At 43.7% G+C, this 16,546-nt stretch overlaps 1 protein-coding gene across 1 annotated transcript in view; it reads right to left on the reverse strand.

Moving 5' to 3' along the window:
• The window catches only part of LOC144828315 (uromodulin-like), a 252,905-nt gene that overhangs the window by 34,859 nt on the left and 201,500 nt on the right, over positions 1–16,546 (reverse strand). Inside the window, exon 6 of the mRNA XM_078686403.1 lies at positions 14,921–14,989. Coding sequence (XP_078542529.1) covers positions 14,951–14,989 — 39 coding nt within the window. The 3' untranslated portion in view covers positions 14,921–14,950. The remainder of the gene's footprint in view (positions 1–14,920; positions 14,990–16,546) is intronic.

Raw genomic sequence — 16,546 nt, forward strand, 5'->3', positions numbered from 1 at the left:
TTTCGCCACAGCAAAAACTACATGAGGCAGAGTACTGGTTCTTAAAACTCTGTAGGCATCTATATAGCTCCTGAAACCCAGATTCCTGCAAAGAGGGACCAACCAGTATTTCCTTGGTCTATAATATGCAGGACAAAAGAAAAAAAGATGGGTTTCTTCATCATCGTGGGAGTTACAACCTGGACAGGATTTATCATCCCTCTGAAGCCATTTGGAAGTAAAAGTTTTGATCGGTAAAATGCCAAGCCTCCACTGTATGAACAGCTTCCTGGCAAGGATTGGATAAATAATATCCATAAAATCCTCAAACTCATAGGAATTTTTGGATTGTAAGAAACGTTCAGTTAGGGTGCCGTTGTTGGTCGAGGTCAAAAGTAGATCGAGGCTTTTTTCCTTATAAATTTGAACAAGTCGTTTGCGGGATAGCCTTAGACAGCCTACTGCTGGGGCTTCCCAGAGTTCGGACAGATTTAAACGGTACAGTTCCTTCTTAACAAAGGCCAGCCAGGGGATTCTATCTCGTTGATTCAGGGCCAATACGTGGGTGAGATCACTCCTGTAATGTTCAAGCTCGCTGGTGGACCAAAGCCTGTGCCAGAAACGTACTGGCTTAGACTCCAGCTCAGCAGCGATGGAGGGTAAACCCACGTCCAATCTCAGGGGAATCAGGGGTGTGCCACAGGGGAGAGCCAATAGGCGTCTGAGAAAGATATTTTCTACTCTGGCGAGATCCAGGCCTGCTCTGTACCCCCAAAGCTCGCTGCCGTACATTGCAGCCGCCTTGGCTTGCGTTTTGTACAGTTCCAGTGCCGGACTTATAGGTTTGTAGGTCGAAGTATTTGCAACCTTCAGGATTGCACCAGATAGTTGGGTCAGCTTTAGCCGAGATTTCACTATCTGGGGATCCCAAGATAAATTCTCGTGCAGCGTCACCCCCAGATATTGAAAGGTTGTGACCCTTTCTAAGCTAGCTGTACCCAGAGTGGGATTTGGTCTTCTCTTTGGTGAGGGGTTAAAAATCATGAATTTGGTCTTCTCTGTATTGATCTCTAGACCATGTTGTCTACAGAAAAGACCAAATCCATCCAGAATCCTCTGGATCCCCATTGGGCTTTTGGAAACATCTCCTCAATTGGTATGGGACACATTTAAAGCTGCCTCTAGAGATTTCATCATTTCATATGTTGCCAAGAAGAGGCGTCTCACCACACAATCTATTTCCAATCTTACCTCCCGTATTAAACACTTGGAACAGGTATATTACTCATCCAAATCTCAATCTGATCTTCATAATCTTATTAATGCCAAACTATCTTTCAATAAAGTATCTACTAAATCCGTGAATTTAATTTTACTTAAGTCCAGTGCTAAATATTATTCTTCACAAAATAAAGCTGGTAACATGTTGGCAAATTATCTTAAGGTTAAAAAAGAACGCACCAAGATTGAATCGATTGTCTCCTCAACTAATACCATTCTTCATAAAGATGAGGATATTTTGGGTGAATTCTCTAATTTTTATCAGACACTCCTGAGTCTCCCCCTCTGGCGTCAGCCATTGATCATTACTTATCCTCTATTCCTTCTCCCTCAGTTTCTGATGTGGATTTTTCCTCCTTAGACAAGGATATTACATCTGTAGATATTTTAGAAGCCATTCGCATTCTTAAGAGAGGGAAAGCGCCGGTTCCGGATGGCTTCTCCATTGAATTTTACTCTCATTTTTCTGCTTTTCTTGTTCCTAAATTACTTCAATTATTTTCTTTTTTTATCTCTTCCCAAAAATCTGAAGGCTCTTTTCAGGAGGCATTGATTTGCCTTCTTCCCAAGGACAATAAAGATCATACTCTTTGTAAAAATTATAGGCCTATTTCCTTGATTAACCTTGATTACAAAATCTTTGCTAAGATTCTAGCTTTACACTTGGACAAAATTTTACCTCAGCTCATAGGTAGGGAACAATGTGGTTTTATCAAAGGTCGTCATCTTTCCGATAACACCCGTTTATTCTTCAATGTCCTTAGTAAATCGCAGACTTCTCCTCATTCTTTGGCAGCCATAGCCTTAGATGCAGAAAAGGCTTTTGACAGAGTTAATTGGCCCTTTCTTTTGTCCTCTCTTAAATGGTTTGGTTTTGGCTCTAAATTTCTTTCTTATGTTTCTTTATTATACTCTTTTCCTCAATCCTTTATTTTTGCTAATGGCCTTGTTTCTTGTTCTTTTCCTCTGTTCCGTGGCATTCGTCAGGGCTGTCCTCTTTCACCCCTTCTTTTTATTCTTGCTTTGGAACCTTTCCTCACAAAAATTCGGCTTAATACAAATATCTCTGCGTTCTCTTATGGTGAAAAACAAGTAAAATTATCTGCTTATACTGATGACATCCTCCTTTTTATTTCTAAACCTCAAGTTTCTGTTCCTGCTTTCCTTTCTGAGGTCTCTGATTTTGCAAACGTCTCAGGCTATAAACTAAATGTCGATAAATGTGAAATTCTTCCCCTTAATAAATGTTGTTTTCATGCAGACTTTATAGTCTCCTCTTTTCATTGGAATCCTTCCAAAATCAAAGATTTGGGTCTCTGGTTTGCTCCTTCCATTAGAGAAACTGTCGCACGTAATATTAAACCCTTACATACTACTCTCACAGATTCCACAACACGATGGCATCCGCTGTTTTTATCTTGGTGGGGAAGGTTGGATTCAATTAAAATGATGCTAGTTCCTGTTATTTTGTTCTTCCTTTCCAATCTTCCTGTCAACCTCCCACAGTCCTGTTATAAAACTATTTATTCTTTATATCTTGTCCCGTTTCTTATGGCAAAATAAAAGAGCTAGAATGTCTTTTTCCAAACTTAGCCGCCCCAAACAATTGGGAGGAGTCAACTTTCCTAATTTTTCATCCTATCATACCTCCTTTTTTCTTTCTCATTCGGTTTCTTTTCTATCTGAGACACTACTGGATGATTCCTCTTTTCCCTTGTGGGTTGATATGGAATCCTCCTTTTTTCATCCTTTTTCTTTTAATGAGTTTGTCTTATTGCCTCGTGTTCCAAAACAAATGTCTTTGCCTATTCTTAAGAATTCCAGGAAACTTTTTCTCCGTTATTTCAGAATGGTCTTGATAATCAGGCTCGATTTTTACAGTCTCCTCTTTGGTATAATCCCCTTATTAAAGTCAATAATAGAACCCTTTTCTGGAAGGCTTGGTATAATCAAGGACTCTTTTGGGTTCATCAACTTTTTCAACATGGTACTTGTATCCCTTTCCCTATCCTTCAAAATCGTTTCTCTTTTCCTTTCTCCTTCCTTTCCAAGTACACTTTATTGGTCGCTGCTGTTCAGGCCGGTTATGACTCTCTTCACTCTTCTGTCTCTTCTACATCCTCTTCCTCTCCTCTTACCCTCTCTTTTCTCTTATCCTCTTCCTCTGCCTCACAGATTTATAAAAAATTGCATGAATCCTCTCCTAACAGAGATAAATCAACCGTTGAACTGGCTTGGGAATTGGATTTGGGTAAGTCATTCCCTCTCGCTTTGTGGCAAGATATCTGGAATGAGATACGGAAATCCTCTAGAGCAGCTAACACTACTCAAACTTTATTTTTTCTCTATAACCGTCTTCTGCTCACTCCTGCTAGGTTACATACCATTGATTCCTCTCTCCCCTCCAAATGTTGGTCTTGCTCAGAACCCCGAGCGGATTTCAAACACATGATATTCCTATGTCCTCTTGTCCGTACGTTTTGGTCCAGAGTTTGGCAACACCTTAATAATATTTTTTCCACTACTTTCCCGTTTTCTTTTACACACATTTTCCTGGGTAGCCTCTCTGATATATGGTCCTCCTCTCAATGTAATACTTCTATTATTGATCTCCTCCTAGCAGTAGCGTTTCAACAGATTACCAAGGCATGGAAGGATACTTCATCCATATCCTATCAGGCTTGGTGGTATGCTGTTTGTTTTAATCATAGATTAGATAGAGCTTATGTTTATCCTGTTACAGTTGCTAACGTGATTTACTGTGGTTGCCTATCACTACTTTCTTAGACTCCTCAGCCAAATCTTCTGTACTCCACTCCCCTCGTACTGAGGAAGTACCCAAACCCCCATGATATATCTTTGTTCACTTTTTTATTACATTTTCAACTTGTGCTTTCTTTCACTATGATTCTACACCTTTCTTCTAGATTATTGCGAGTTTAATTTCCAATGATGTGATTTACATATTGATATTGCATTTTCTTTGCTGAGTCTCTCTCTCTCTTCTTTTCTCTCTCTTCCTTCTCTTTCTTTTCTCTTCCCTTCCTTCTCATTTTTCCTACTCTTATATATTATAATGTTTGCTTACATGGTTTTCATATCAATTTTTGTATCTATTTGTTCCTTGCTGCATTCTTATACCCAATAAAATGTTTCTTAAACTCAAAAAAAAAAGAGAAGTACTTATAGTGGCTAAGCAAGTGGAACACATGATGCAATGTGTAAGCAAAATAAAGAATGATAGTGAAAGCAAAGCCAGCGATGGTAAGGTCAAAGTGAGCGAAATAGAGACAGATAGTGACAGCATATTGGAAGTAAAAGAACAGAAGGTGGGCCAAAAAGAACTGAAAGAGTGCACAGAGGTGGGTCTTTCAAGGGCAATTGCTATAGGTGTGGTAAACAAGGGCACCTGGCCAATGATAAGGATTGCCCTGCGCTGAAGTACAAATGTAGTAAATGTGGTAGGAAGGGCCATTTTAGACAATACTGCAGATCTGGTCAAAGTTATAAGAGGCAGACTAGGAGCAACACGAATAGGGTGTGTGATGAAATTGTCCTGCAGATTCAGAGTGGTCAGGTCAGCAGTCCCAAAAACACCATTGGAATTGAGGGGACTGACTTAGAAGCAATGTTTGACTCGTGTTCCAAAATCACAATTATCAACGCAAAATAATTTGCAAGGGTGGCAAAAGGTAACATAAGGTTGAGCAAAATGAATGTTAGACCGGGAGGCTATAATGGACAACCTATTAGCATGAAGGGCTACTTCTGGGGCACTGTAGAGTACAAAGACAGACTTACGGTGTCTAAAGTGTATGTGTCCTCCTCAGGAGACAACATTCTGGGGTGGCAAGCCCAAAAGGATTTAGGCATATATCTCAACCCAAACAAAACCCCACAAATTTTGATACAGGAAGTTAAAGGAACATGGAACAGTATTGAGACAGATTTCAAGGAGGTGTTCAATGGTGAATAAGGATGCCTGAAGAATTACTCACACAGGATAAAACTGAAAGAGCAAGCAGTACCAGTTGTAGCAAGAGTCAGGAACCTTCCATTAGCAATACAGGAAGCAGTCAGAGAGGAACTGAAGAAATGATGCAACCTGGGCGTCATAGAACCAGTGGACACGACGGAATGGCTGGCGCCGATTGTCGCAGCAAGGAAAAGGGATGGATCAGTTCGCCTATGCATCGACCTCAGAGCACTCAATAAGGCGGTAGTAGTCGATAAATACCCGCTCCCAAACATCACGCAAATGATGAGCATGCTTGATGGAGCAAAAGTGTTCTCCACACTTGATCTCGCTTCTGCATACTTCCAGATAAAACTCAACGAAGAATCGCAGGAACTTACAGCGTTCGTGTCGCCAATGGGAGCGTTCAAGTTCAAGAGGATGCCCTTCGGACTAGTCTCGGCTGCAGCCGTATTCCAAAGAATCATGAGCAGCATCCTGAAAGACATCCCTTGTGTCTTATGCTACCAAGATGATGTATTAGTTTTTGGCATGGACAACGAACAACACGACGCTAGGTTGAGACAAGTGTTAGCAAGATTTAGAACACAAGGACTCACTGTGAAGAGAGAAAAATGCAAGATCGGCTGCAAAGAATTAAATTTTTTGGGACACAAGGTGACACCAGCAGGCATCCGGCCAAAAGCTGAAATTCAAAACACAATAACCAACCTGATGCCGCCTAAAAACAAAGACGAAATAAATTAGTTTATGGGAATGCTGGAATTCTACAGCAAATGTGTGCGGAACTTCGCAGGAAGAACATATGCCATACGCTGGTTCTTGAAGAAGGACGTAGGGTTCGAGTGGGATGAAGAGACTGCATCCCTTGTACGGTTAGCGATAAAGTCTTGAAACAGCATTGCCCTCCCATGCTGTGCAGAACTCTCCCTACAGGACCATGGAAAGAAGTGGCACTAGACATACTAGGCCCGCTTACTGGTGAGATACGCACACCATACATCCTAGTGCTTATGGACCTATACTCAAGGTGGCCAGAAGTAAAAATAGTAACAGAGATCACCACTAAAGCAGTCATCGAGTTTCTACAGGAAATATTCTCCAGGGAAAGATTACCTAACAGCTTGTTGACGGACAACGGGGTGCAATTGTGTTCCAAAAAAATGAAAGATTTCCTCGAGAAACATGGAATAGAACACAAACGATGTGCGCTCTACCACCCAGAGACTAATGGGATGGTCGAGCGGTTCAACAAAACGATCAAGGAAAGCATCCAGTTAGCAAAAACAAGTGGAATAAACTGGAGAGAAGAATTAGGGAGGCGAATCGAAGCCTACCGCTTAACGCCACACCAGACGACGGGGGCCACCCCCTTTGAATTGCTCAGAGCAAGAAAACCCAATACTAAACTCTCACCGGGGTGGATGGGGTGGCACAAAGGATGGTCCGATCACTCCAAGGAGTCGATAGGGTTGTAAGGACAGTGCAAGACCATGGTCGAGAGGAAAGAAAGATTTGATAAGTTACACTCCACACAAGAGGCTGAGTTCAAGGTAGGAGATGTCATCAAAATAAAAGCGCTCACTGGCAGAGCAAGGTGGTCTAAGTTCAGCAAACCCACAAAGATCATAAAACTATTTAGAAACACAGTGAAAACTCAGGAGGGTAAAATTTGGAACCTGGGAAGAGTAGTGAGATACTATCCACCCAAGGAAGATGCCATCCTTGGGGATGGAAGGGTAGATGGACCCCAGATGCGGGGTGAATTGCCAGTCAGGGAGCGTTTTGAAGTATTCCATCCTGCAAGCAGAACCAGCCAAAGGGTGACTTGGCGTCCCAAACATTTGGAGCAGTATATGACCAAGTAACCAGTATCAGCTTTTTGGTGTTGTCATCCTGACGTTATGGGACTATGTAATTCATTATTAGCATTTCGTTGTTTCAACTCTGTTCTTCTATATTGTTGTGTAGGAAAGGGGGATGTGTGGTATCGTCCTTTTGTATTTCTCCTCTACCCCTGTCCCACTGTACGCCGCGGAACACTCGACTGTGACATCACAACGAATGTCAACATCGAGAGCGTTCCAAGGCGAGCGCCCGCAGAAGAGGTTAATGTGCTTCTCCCTCGGTCAGCTGTGGCTGAGGTCATGGTTCATCTTGAAGATAATAAATCATCGTCTGAACCCTGCGAGGCGTCATTCTTCATTTCTTTAGCCGATGCTACAATGCCCTTAAGCGAGGGCAGTACACATCCTATGCCAAGTATTTGCAATGCAATCGGTCTTGCCTTTGGGACCGAATATGTATTTAGCTACGCAGCAAATTAGCCTGAGTGCTGAAAAATCTACTGTTCTTTAATATGGAGGGATGTCTGATAGAGTAAAAATACCAGTATTCATTCAATTATACAAAGCAATGGCCACTGATGAGAAGCCAGGGCCAATCAAAAGTCAGCTTTATTACACAAAAAAAAAGAAAAAACTGCTTCCTGTCAATAAGGAGTGTTTCTAAACAGGCTTCTGCGTCCTTACTGGGCGCTGGTAGAGGAATGACTGTTTCCAACCAAGGTGGGTATTTTGTAGGTTTGCAGCACTGCACACACAAAGTGTACACCGTAGACTTCAGCAATGAATCTTCAGTTGCCAAAAAATGATGCATATTACACACATGTACAAACACCGGTGCACAAATATAAAGCTTCCTTCAAAACAAGCACTGGTGAAGAAGTTAAGTCTGGCTTTAATATGCTAATGGACGTGAAGACAGGCATTCACAAATGCAATTTACATACATTAGCATGCACAAATGCTCTTAATCACGCTAAGGCCTGTGTTGTTGGCTTTGTCACAAGCAAAAATACAGAACTGAATATGACAAACAGCGGGAGGGCTCATTTCAGACAGACCAAGTAGTCCCTCGTGCATTCCAGTGGAAGTACTTGCCAACAACCAACACCACAAGGTTAGAGACTTAGACTCCTCTGGGTGGATCCACAGCCCACTTTAAGATCTGCATTAATAATTTGTAACCATAGCTCTGCAGACAGCTGCGCTGTCAATCTACACCTAAAGAGGGATTTCAGCAGAGCAAACAACATCCTGCACATATAAAAACATGAGTGTAAGACACAAAAAATACACATTGGTGACTAAAACTTAGGACACAGACTTATTATTTTAATCACTTAAATGACAGGATAAAGTGCCACAAAGTTGATTTTCATGTACATACTCTCTCTCTGAGGCACGCACCAAGACCCACTAATGTCACGCTGTATTAACACTGGACGGTACCAAGTTCATAGCCAGGGGGAACCTGGATGACGAGATTTAACCCAGTGACCTGATAGTGAAGGCATTTCAGAGCCTGTGCTGGAGCAGTCAGCTGTGCGGTGCCCACTGACCCTAGGTTGCCCGTCTCCATGTCGAATCTGCAGCTCCCCTATGCAGGAGCCGTCGCTCGGGCAACTGCCACAGAAGCTAAAATTAACTTGGAAAACATTCTTTAAACAGCGGACAGGAGGGGAGGAGGGAACAACGGTGCGAGGTGTATCTGGGGAATTAACGGCCTCGCTGGTGGTTGCCATGGCTGCTAGGGATGCGCAGTTCCTCCTAGGTTAACTGATATCAATGTGAAAACCCTCAGACATAACCGGCATATGTCTGACACTGGGGGGTGTCCTAATCCCTCATTTATATCACCCGCCAATCAGTGTCCTGGCTTCGTCAGCTTCAATGGAGAGCCAAGATCGCCACAAAGCGGATGAAATCTGCTCAAGTGCTAAACCCTCCGAGGCAGGGCACACTGCTGAGCCCGGCCGTGCAGGGGTCAGGCTTCAATAGGAGGATGAGGGCATGCCCACGTTCCATAAGTCATGCCTGGGGCAAGCACATTCAGGGCAAACTGAGGTAATGCCTGCCCCGAGAAGACCTTGTGGGGTCATTTACATTTCTACTCCAGGATCCACTCTTGTGAAGATACACTGGTAAAAAAAAGAGTTGAGTTCCAAGTGGCGAGTGATAGGTGAAATAGGGGTCTACACGTCCACTTGCAGGAATGAAAACATTGGTAGGAATAACAAGCGCGACCCAGGCGGTCAGCGTTCACAATGTGCAATGTTTATAACAGCTTAATCGGTGTACATGCGGGGACTGGATGCTTTAGTGGCGGCGAAAAAAAAAGTGCCCCAGACTATGACGCCACCAGTAAAGCATGCAGTCCCCTCATGTACATCTTCGGTTTCCCCCGCGTGCACACCTGGAATCCGTATCGATTCCAAAAGGCACTCGCCATTGCGAGAGGAGCGCAGGCGAGAGCAGTGCACGCGCTGCTCTCGCCTGGCCGAGTCCTAAAAATGTAAGTGCTCCCCACCTCCAACTCTCCCAGACCAGGAAGGACCTTCATTATGCAGATGCACCCACCCCCTCCTGTGTGATGACTGTCTGGAAAGTATGCACCAAGTGTAACTGTCACTGTACCCTAGACATGAATTGAAGTCAGGCTGCAAAGCACATAGAGTTATATGCACAGATAAATGTTCACTTTCTAAAAGTGTCATTTTTGAAATCTACCTACACCAATAAGCATGTTTTTCACTACCATTCTAAACATATCAAACATGGCAGCGCTACTCCCATCAGATCAGGAATTACCACTTAAACGCATGTGAGGGGATTCCCAATATTTGCCTATTGACGGAGCAGGCCTCACAATTGTGAAAAATGAAATAGGGTGTTTGTCACTGCTAGGACAAAACAGGTTTGAAAGGCTACTTCTGTGGGTGGCGCAATCTGCACTGCAGGCCCAATAGTAGCATTTTATTTACAGGACTTCGGTATATAGTATACCACTTTACAAGGGAATTAGAAGCAAATTAAATATGCCAAACAGGTGTAAACCAATCATACCATGTTTTAGGGGTGAGAACACATTCACTTTTACACTTATTAGCAGAGGAAAAGTGCCCAGAGTCTTATTGCCAACAAAAAGAGGGTCAGAAAAATAGGAGCAGGATGGTAAAAAAGTTTGGGGATAACTGTGTAAAGTGGCCCGGTCCAACAAAGGTGTCTACACCTCATCGAACATGGTGGCTAGTGAATTATCATGCCAAGGCCAGATGCTTCAAAGTAAGCCTGGGTGGTAAATTCTGCTCTGCTCGTGGAATTTGTAGAAATTGGGTAATTTTGCGCTCCACGGAGAACAAAGGATTGCTAAAAATTCCGCGATCCGTGGCTTCGTGGAATTTTTTTCTTGTTCACGCTTTCAAAAGGCATGTTCACAAGATATTTCCCACCGAGCATACAAACAGGAAAGAAGCATTGCGTACTGGAGGAACAAGCAATTCCGCATGTTCGTGAAACACTGGGTGCTGGGAGAGATTTTTGACCGTTTCCTGTAGCTTTGCATGGCGTGACTACGCAAATTCCGCCCACCCCTACTTCAAAGCTTCTGCTGCCTGTGATATGTGACCCTGGCTTCACACAGTCGTGGGGAACAGCCAACGTATTTGTTCCTGATTATTTGCCATAGGGAACTTCGTCAGGGCTCCTATCCGTTCTATTTGGTCAGATACCAATGCAGGTGTGTGTGTTAGGACAATCCAATCAAGAAAGGGCACAAGGTAAGCCTCAAATATAATGCAAACGATGAAGCATCTCACAATATGAAATGTTATTCATTTGCTCTATAGATCAAAATGATTGGCTCAATTCCGGTATGAAGCACAGGTTTTTTCACAACTCCAAATAATGGGCGTGAGAAAATCCTATATAGTCGTTTGGCATCCAAACAAGTCTTTATTCATCAGTCAGCTAAAGAGTGAAGGCGGATCAATGTATAAACTGATGAGAGCAAGGCTCTGCGTATCTTGGCGTGATAACTGGTGGTGGATACAAAAAAATATCTATTGAATAAAAGGAAACAACCTTGAAATAATACTTCACGTTGTCTGTACTGACTCCACTACGAGTGCACCTTCCATTCTTCTTCTTGAACTTGGTTATCATTTGAACCCCTGGATGGCGAGTGTGGGAAGAGATTGCAACACCCTTTTAATTTGTAGCACATATGGACTGGATGTGCTTGACCTTGGTCTGCCGTTTGTTCTTTCCTTGATTTACAGTCCTGGGGAAAGTGACAGCCTGCCCTCAGGCCCATTTGGCACTAGAGCAGGTGGGAAAGTTAGCTAAACAGAATTCAAGTCACAATTAATGGCTGGGCACACCCTTAAGGTGGAAAAACGTAGGTGGACAGTCTAGGATGGGTTTCATGATCTTGTTTTTGGTGAATCTAGGAACTTTGGGTCAGGATTATGCCCACTATCTACAGGAAGTGGTCATATATGGGGTACGGTCACCCAAAGTTAAGTAGCCCATTGGCTACTACACTACACTCTTAAACACCCCTAAATGCAATATATAGTGCTCCGCTGATACCAGGAACTTAAATTCATCTACCTGGGAACCAAAGAAGAACAGAAGAGAGTGGGCACCACAAGAACTGAGGACTTATCCTGAACGTGTCGCCAAATCCTGCCCTGCGGCTGTTACCTCAACCATTCCACCGATCAAGCTTGTCCAAAAACTGTGCATCCTCCTAAGCCTGTGGAAGACTTCAACAACCAAGTAGCATCTCACTTGGGGTGAAGGAGCTAACCCCTGCAGATGCAGGCACTATCCACACTTGCCCTACACATGGACTTGCTGGCCGTCAGGTCCACTGCGGTAGCATCTCACCAGGAAGAAGTCTTTGCTGTTCTAGGAGGTTAGATGTGTATCCTTGCTTCGTTTGAAGATGCCAGGCCTTTCAGGAGTCGCCCAGTACCACTACTCTGGGTACCGGCGCATTAGCCACAGCCAAGGTTTGTTGTGTGTTCAGTATGGGCACAACTATGCTGACACCGACCTGCTGAGGAGGAACTTCAGGATCACTGAAACCAACACAGAGAGTGTCTCTACTGTGCTGTTTTCTCTCCCTCTCCAGGTCACAAAAAGCACAGCGAGAGCTTCTTACTACAGCAAACTTCTGGCTAAAATACCTCTGCACCCGAGCCACCCATCCCAGGCTCAAAGAAACCAACTGTGTCCCTGTGCTCCAGAGACCTGCAAGAGCCGAACCCCTCTTTGGGTACTGCTGGACTTGTCTCTAAGTTCCCACCTGCAGCCTTTCTTTTGCAGGTACCTTTGATATGATATGATAAAGGAATTTATTCAGCGCACGTTCACCAACTTTTTATTGGCGCTATTGGATAGGCAAAGGAAAAAATCTGCGGGATAGAAACATTAGTCGGTCAACAATCAATCAAAGGCTTGGGAGAACAACCAAGTCTTCAAAACCTTCCTAAATGAGTGGTAAGAGGAGATAAGACAAAGGTCAGAGTGCAACTTTGCCATTGACTCTATAGCATATTGCTCAAGGCTACCAACACAACCAGCACTCTGCTCCCAGACTCAGCAGGGCGGGTATACCTGAATTGCTGATAGTTTCTTGAACCTAGGTTCCTAAGCACCGTAAGTCCCTAAAGTTATCCCTCAAAACTTATGATAAGTGTATATATGCAGTGTATGTTTCTCCCATAACATAACATTATCGTGTTCAAGGCTCAGACCTCAGACCATTATTTGAATATTTTTACCTATTGTAAAAATTCATATCTCCGAAAGTACTTACCTGATATTGATGTTCTTGGTGTCTAAATGTATATACAAATCTGTGTCATTTTTCTACATTGGTCTCTAATTTGAGACCAATGTAGAGTATGTTTATCATTTATTGATTCTGTGTACAACAAATGCTTAACTCTACCCTCTGATAAGCCTAAGCTGCTCAACGACACTTTAAAAAATAGAGCACTTGGTGTTATTACCTTAAGCCCTGTAAACCGATAAGGGTCCTCTGGACTTTTTCAATGGGGTGTCCTTACATTGGCACTACCTCATAATAAAACGGCTTCCTACTCCCACTGTGTCGCAAAGTGCTGTGGAAAGGATCCTACATGTTCAAAGAGGTATCCCCTGCCTGTCTAGGTTCAGAAGCTCCGTCAAACCTTGAGTCAGAGCTCCCGCGGGCCAAAGGCTGTAAGCATCCAGACCTTAGCTACATTATTTAGCCCACCATGTGCTAAAGTGCCCAGGATGAGATCTTGCAAGTCCTTGGATGTCTCCCCTGCTTGTCCAGGTTAAAAAGCTCTGAACGGGCCTGGTCAGAGCTCCTGCTGGCCCAGGAGAGGAAGCCACTAACTATGGGCTCCATATCCCGGCCCTCTGTGTCACTTAATGCCTAAACAGGGTCACGTTGCCCCAGGCAAGCTTCCCCGCTTGGCTTGGAGAAAAAGATATGACCAGGCCTGAGTCAGAGCTCTGTGAGGCTTCCCCAGATACATATGCCTGAGACCAAGACTGGGCCCAGGGAAACCGGCACAGGGAGTCCCTGGCACCCAAGGGCAAGTGGAAACTGATCCTTAAGATATGGTGCGACCAGATGGCCCTCCTCTAAACCGTGTAATTTGATGACTCTTAGCTCGGCCGTCTGGCCACGCATGCCATAGGAATGAATAGGTGTCTCGATGGCAAGGCTGTCTTGAAAGACCAGATGCAGGCTAATTGGACTTTTTGAGCCCAACCAGAGCTCGAGCAGATTGGATACATTTTTTGAATGTCCTTCTCTTGTTACTCAATATACAAGGATTACAATTTAGGCAGGTAACCTTCCTCAGGATTAGTATGGACAATGTAGTAGGGACCACCTTGTCATCCATTTGTTTGCCCTAGGTTTCACATCGCCCAGAACAGCCTGCCCTAGTCCCTTTGGGGCCCAGGTCTGCTGCTGCTTTCTAGCCCTATCCAATGGGCCTTTCCTTAGAGCCTGCGTTCACAGGGAACAGGGAGGAATGTGAAGCTGACATCCGTGTAGAGGACGGAGTGGTCATAGTTGGTTTAGCAGCACTGTACTCTGATCGAAATGAGCACACTTGGTGGATTTATGGATGGACTGTTTCCCCTGACTTGGCGGTTGTTTCAATCACAGAGCTTCCACTCTGCAAGGACTGTCAGACACAGAAGTATGCCTTTTGTGGAGCCCACCCAAAAGAGCAAAGGACAAGCAGCCTGGCAGCTTGTGCCCCCTCTTTGTGGCTGACCAGAGTGGATGGGATTTAATTGGCACTAGTCCCGGATCCTACCTGGCAGTCCAGACCCAGTGTTCCTGCCTCTTACTCGTCTCCACTCAGCAAATTTCCACAGCAGTTAAGAACAACAGTTCCATGGGGTGTCTATGCCGCCTGGGCCAGCACCTCTGTGTCCCCTCAGGCTCAGCCTCGGCCTGCGTCCCCTTTCTGTTGTCAAAGAGCAGGCTGGGCCAGTGCCTTGTCTCCCCAGACCACAGCAGGCTCCAGAAGGGTGTGAAGGTTGGTCTGGGATGGTCACAAGGCTCCTCATCTTATCCAGCAGGTGCCTCTACCTGGTTCTTCCTGCACGTAGCATACCACATATTTAAAATTATAAATTGTATTTCCATGGAGAATGCAGAGGAAGGTTGGGTGCCTGTCTTGATAAGCAGGTATTACTAAAGCGGTGAGTCAATAATTGCATAGCAGGATATTCTAGGATGGACTTCTTATATAGCTGACACTGATTACCCAAAACAATACTCTAGAGCAGTGCAAGGGAGACAATATGTAAAATATACCTGAAATCCTAATCGAAGCCGATTCGCGAGTTAAGGGCCCGTACTTGCAGAACCAGATGAAGATGAACACTAAAAGAGAATAAGAAAGGCAGAGAGTATTTAAGTTTTTACTTCACATCCGGAGTCTCCATCACATCTGGAATTTTCATTCATTAAGAACATCCCACTCACCCCGGGCACCCCTGCTAACTACCAACAGATCACATTATGCACTTCCATCACACCACACACCTCCCACATTGTGACTCAGCACACCCCTAACATATGACATTCCTCTCAACACCAACCTTCACATCTGGAACGCAAACTAATCCAAAGCTCATATTGCGCTCAGCAAGAAAAGCACCACTGGTTCCCTTGTATACAACAGGCTCTCACACTCAGCATCAGCTCACATCCAAGCCCTGTTCACAAAGGGCATAAGATGGTATCCAGACACTACTTCTCACTCAAAAGCTGCTCATCCGTCACAAAGACATCCAACACCTTCTCAAGCCACTCCCTACTTTCTATCTGGCAAATCATCACTGTACAAAATGTTACAATCGCTCAAATCCACTACTTCCAAGATCATATAACTGACATCGCCTTATCTACATGCTGCATAATACACAAGGTTATCTATGTTACTTTAATCTCAGTCTGCACAGAACACATGGTTACTTACATTCCCTAAACATCAGGCTTCATAATCTACAGGAGTATTCAAATTGCCATAACCTCATTCTGCACAGTATATGATTACCTATATAAGCAACAAACCAGCCTGCATAGTATACATGGTTACTTATATTACCTTAACCAAAGGCTGCCTAATACACACAGTTACCTATATTACTTAACCTTGGTATACCCAACCTAACAAGGTTACCTATGTTACTTAACCCTGGTATACCCAGGACACATGGTCACCTAGGTTGTATTAACCCCTGCTTGTACAGTACACGATTACCTAAATTACCTTAAGACCAGTGTGCACAGAATACATAGTTACCCATGTTAGCTTCACCCAGTATGCACATTAAACAATCATTACCTTGACCACAGGCTGCCTAATATACAAGGATACAAAATGCAACCGTAATCCCAGTCCATGCAAGGTCAAGACCCACCTATGGTAACCCTTAGACAAGCAATTTATGACTCCAAAATACAGCAACCTGCAGTGTAGTTCCATTATTTCCAATAGACTCTGCGCATTGTAATAATATATCCTATAGATTAGATGTAGGACTGAGGTCGACTAGGTCTACATCGGATATATTAAACGTAATAGTGCATGCCAGCTAGCACAGAGGTCACTAGAAATGTTCTCGAATTCACAAGAAGGGATTAGTTTCTGACAACCGCATAAACATGACAACTTTGTTTCCCAAGAGTAAGAAATGTATCTCTAGAGTCGCGGAAGCAATAGATAAGTACTTCACTTAGTCAATCGTGCATGCTTTGCTTCAACAGAGGCGCAGAGAAATAGAGAGACGGGCGTTTTCAATAAAAGGTTTTATTGAACAGTCTTCTATCTCATGCAAAAGAAATTAACTGCTACAATTGTAATGCAGGCTGCAAAGTATAATGCGTAGAGCGTAAATAGTATTATGACATAATAATACTGTTTCCAAGCCATAA

Source organism: Lissotriton helveticus, chromosome 4_1 (genome assembly GCF_964261635.1).
Source record: "Lissotriton helveticus chromosome 4_1, aLisHel1.1, whole genome shotgun sequence".
NCBI lineage: Eukaryota > Metazoa > Chordata > Amphibia > Caudata > Salamandridae > Lissotriton > Lissotriton helveticus.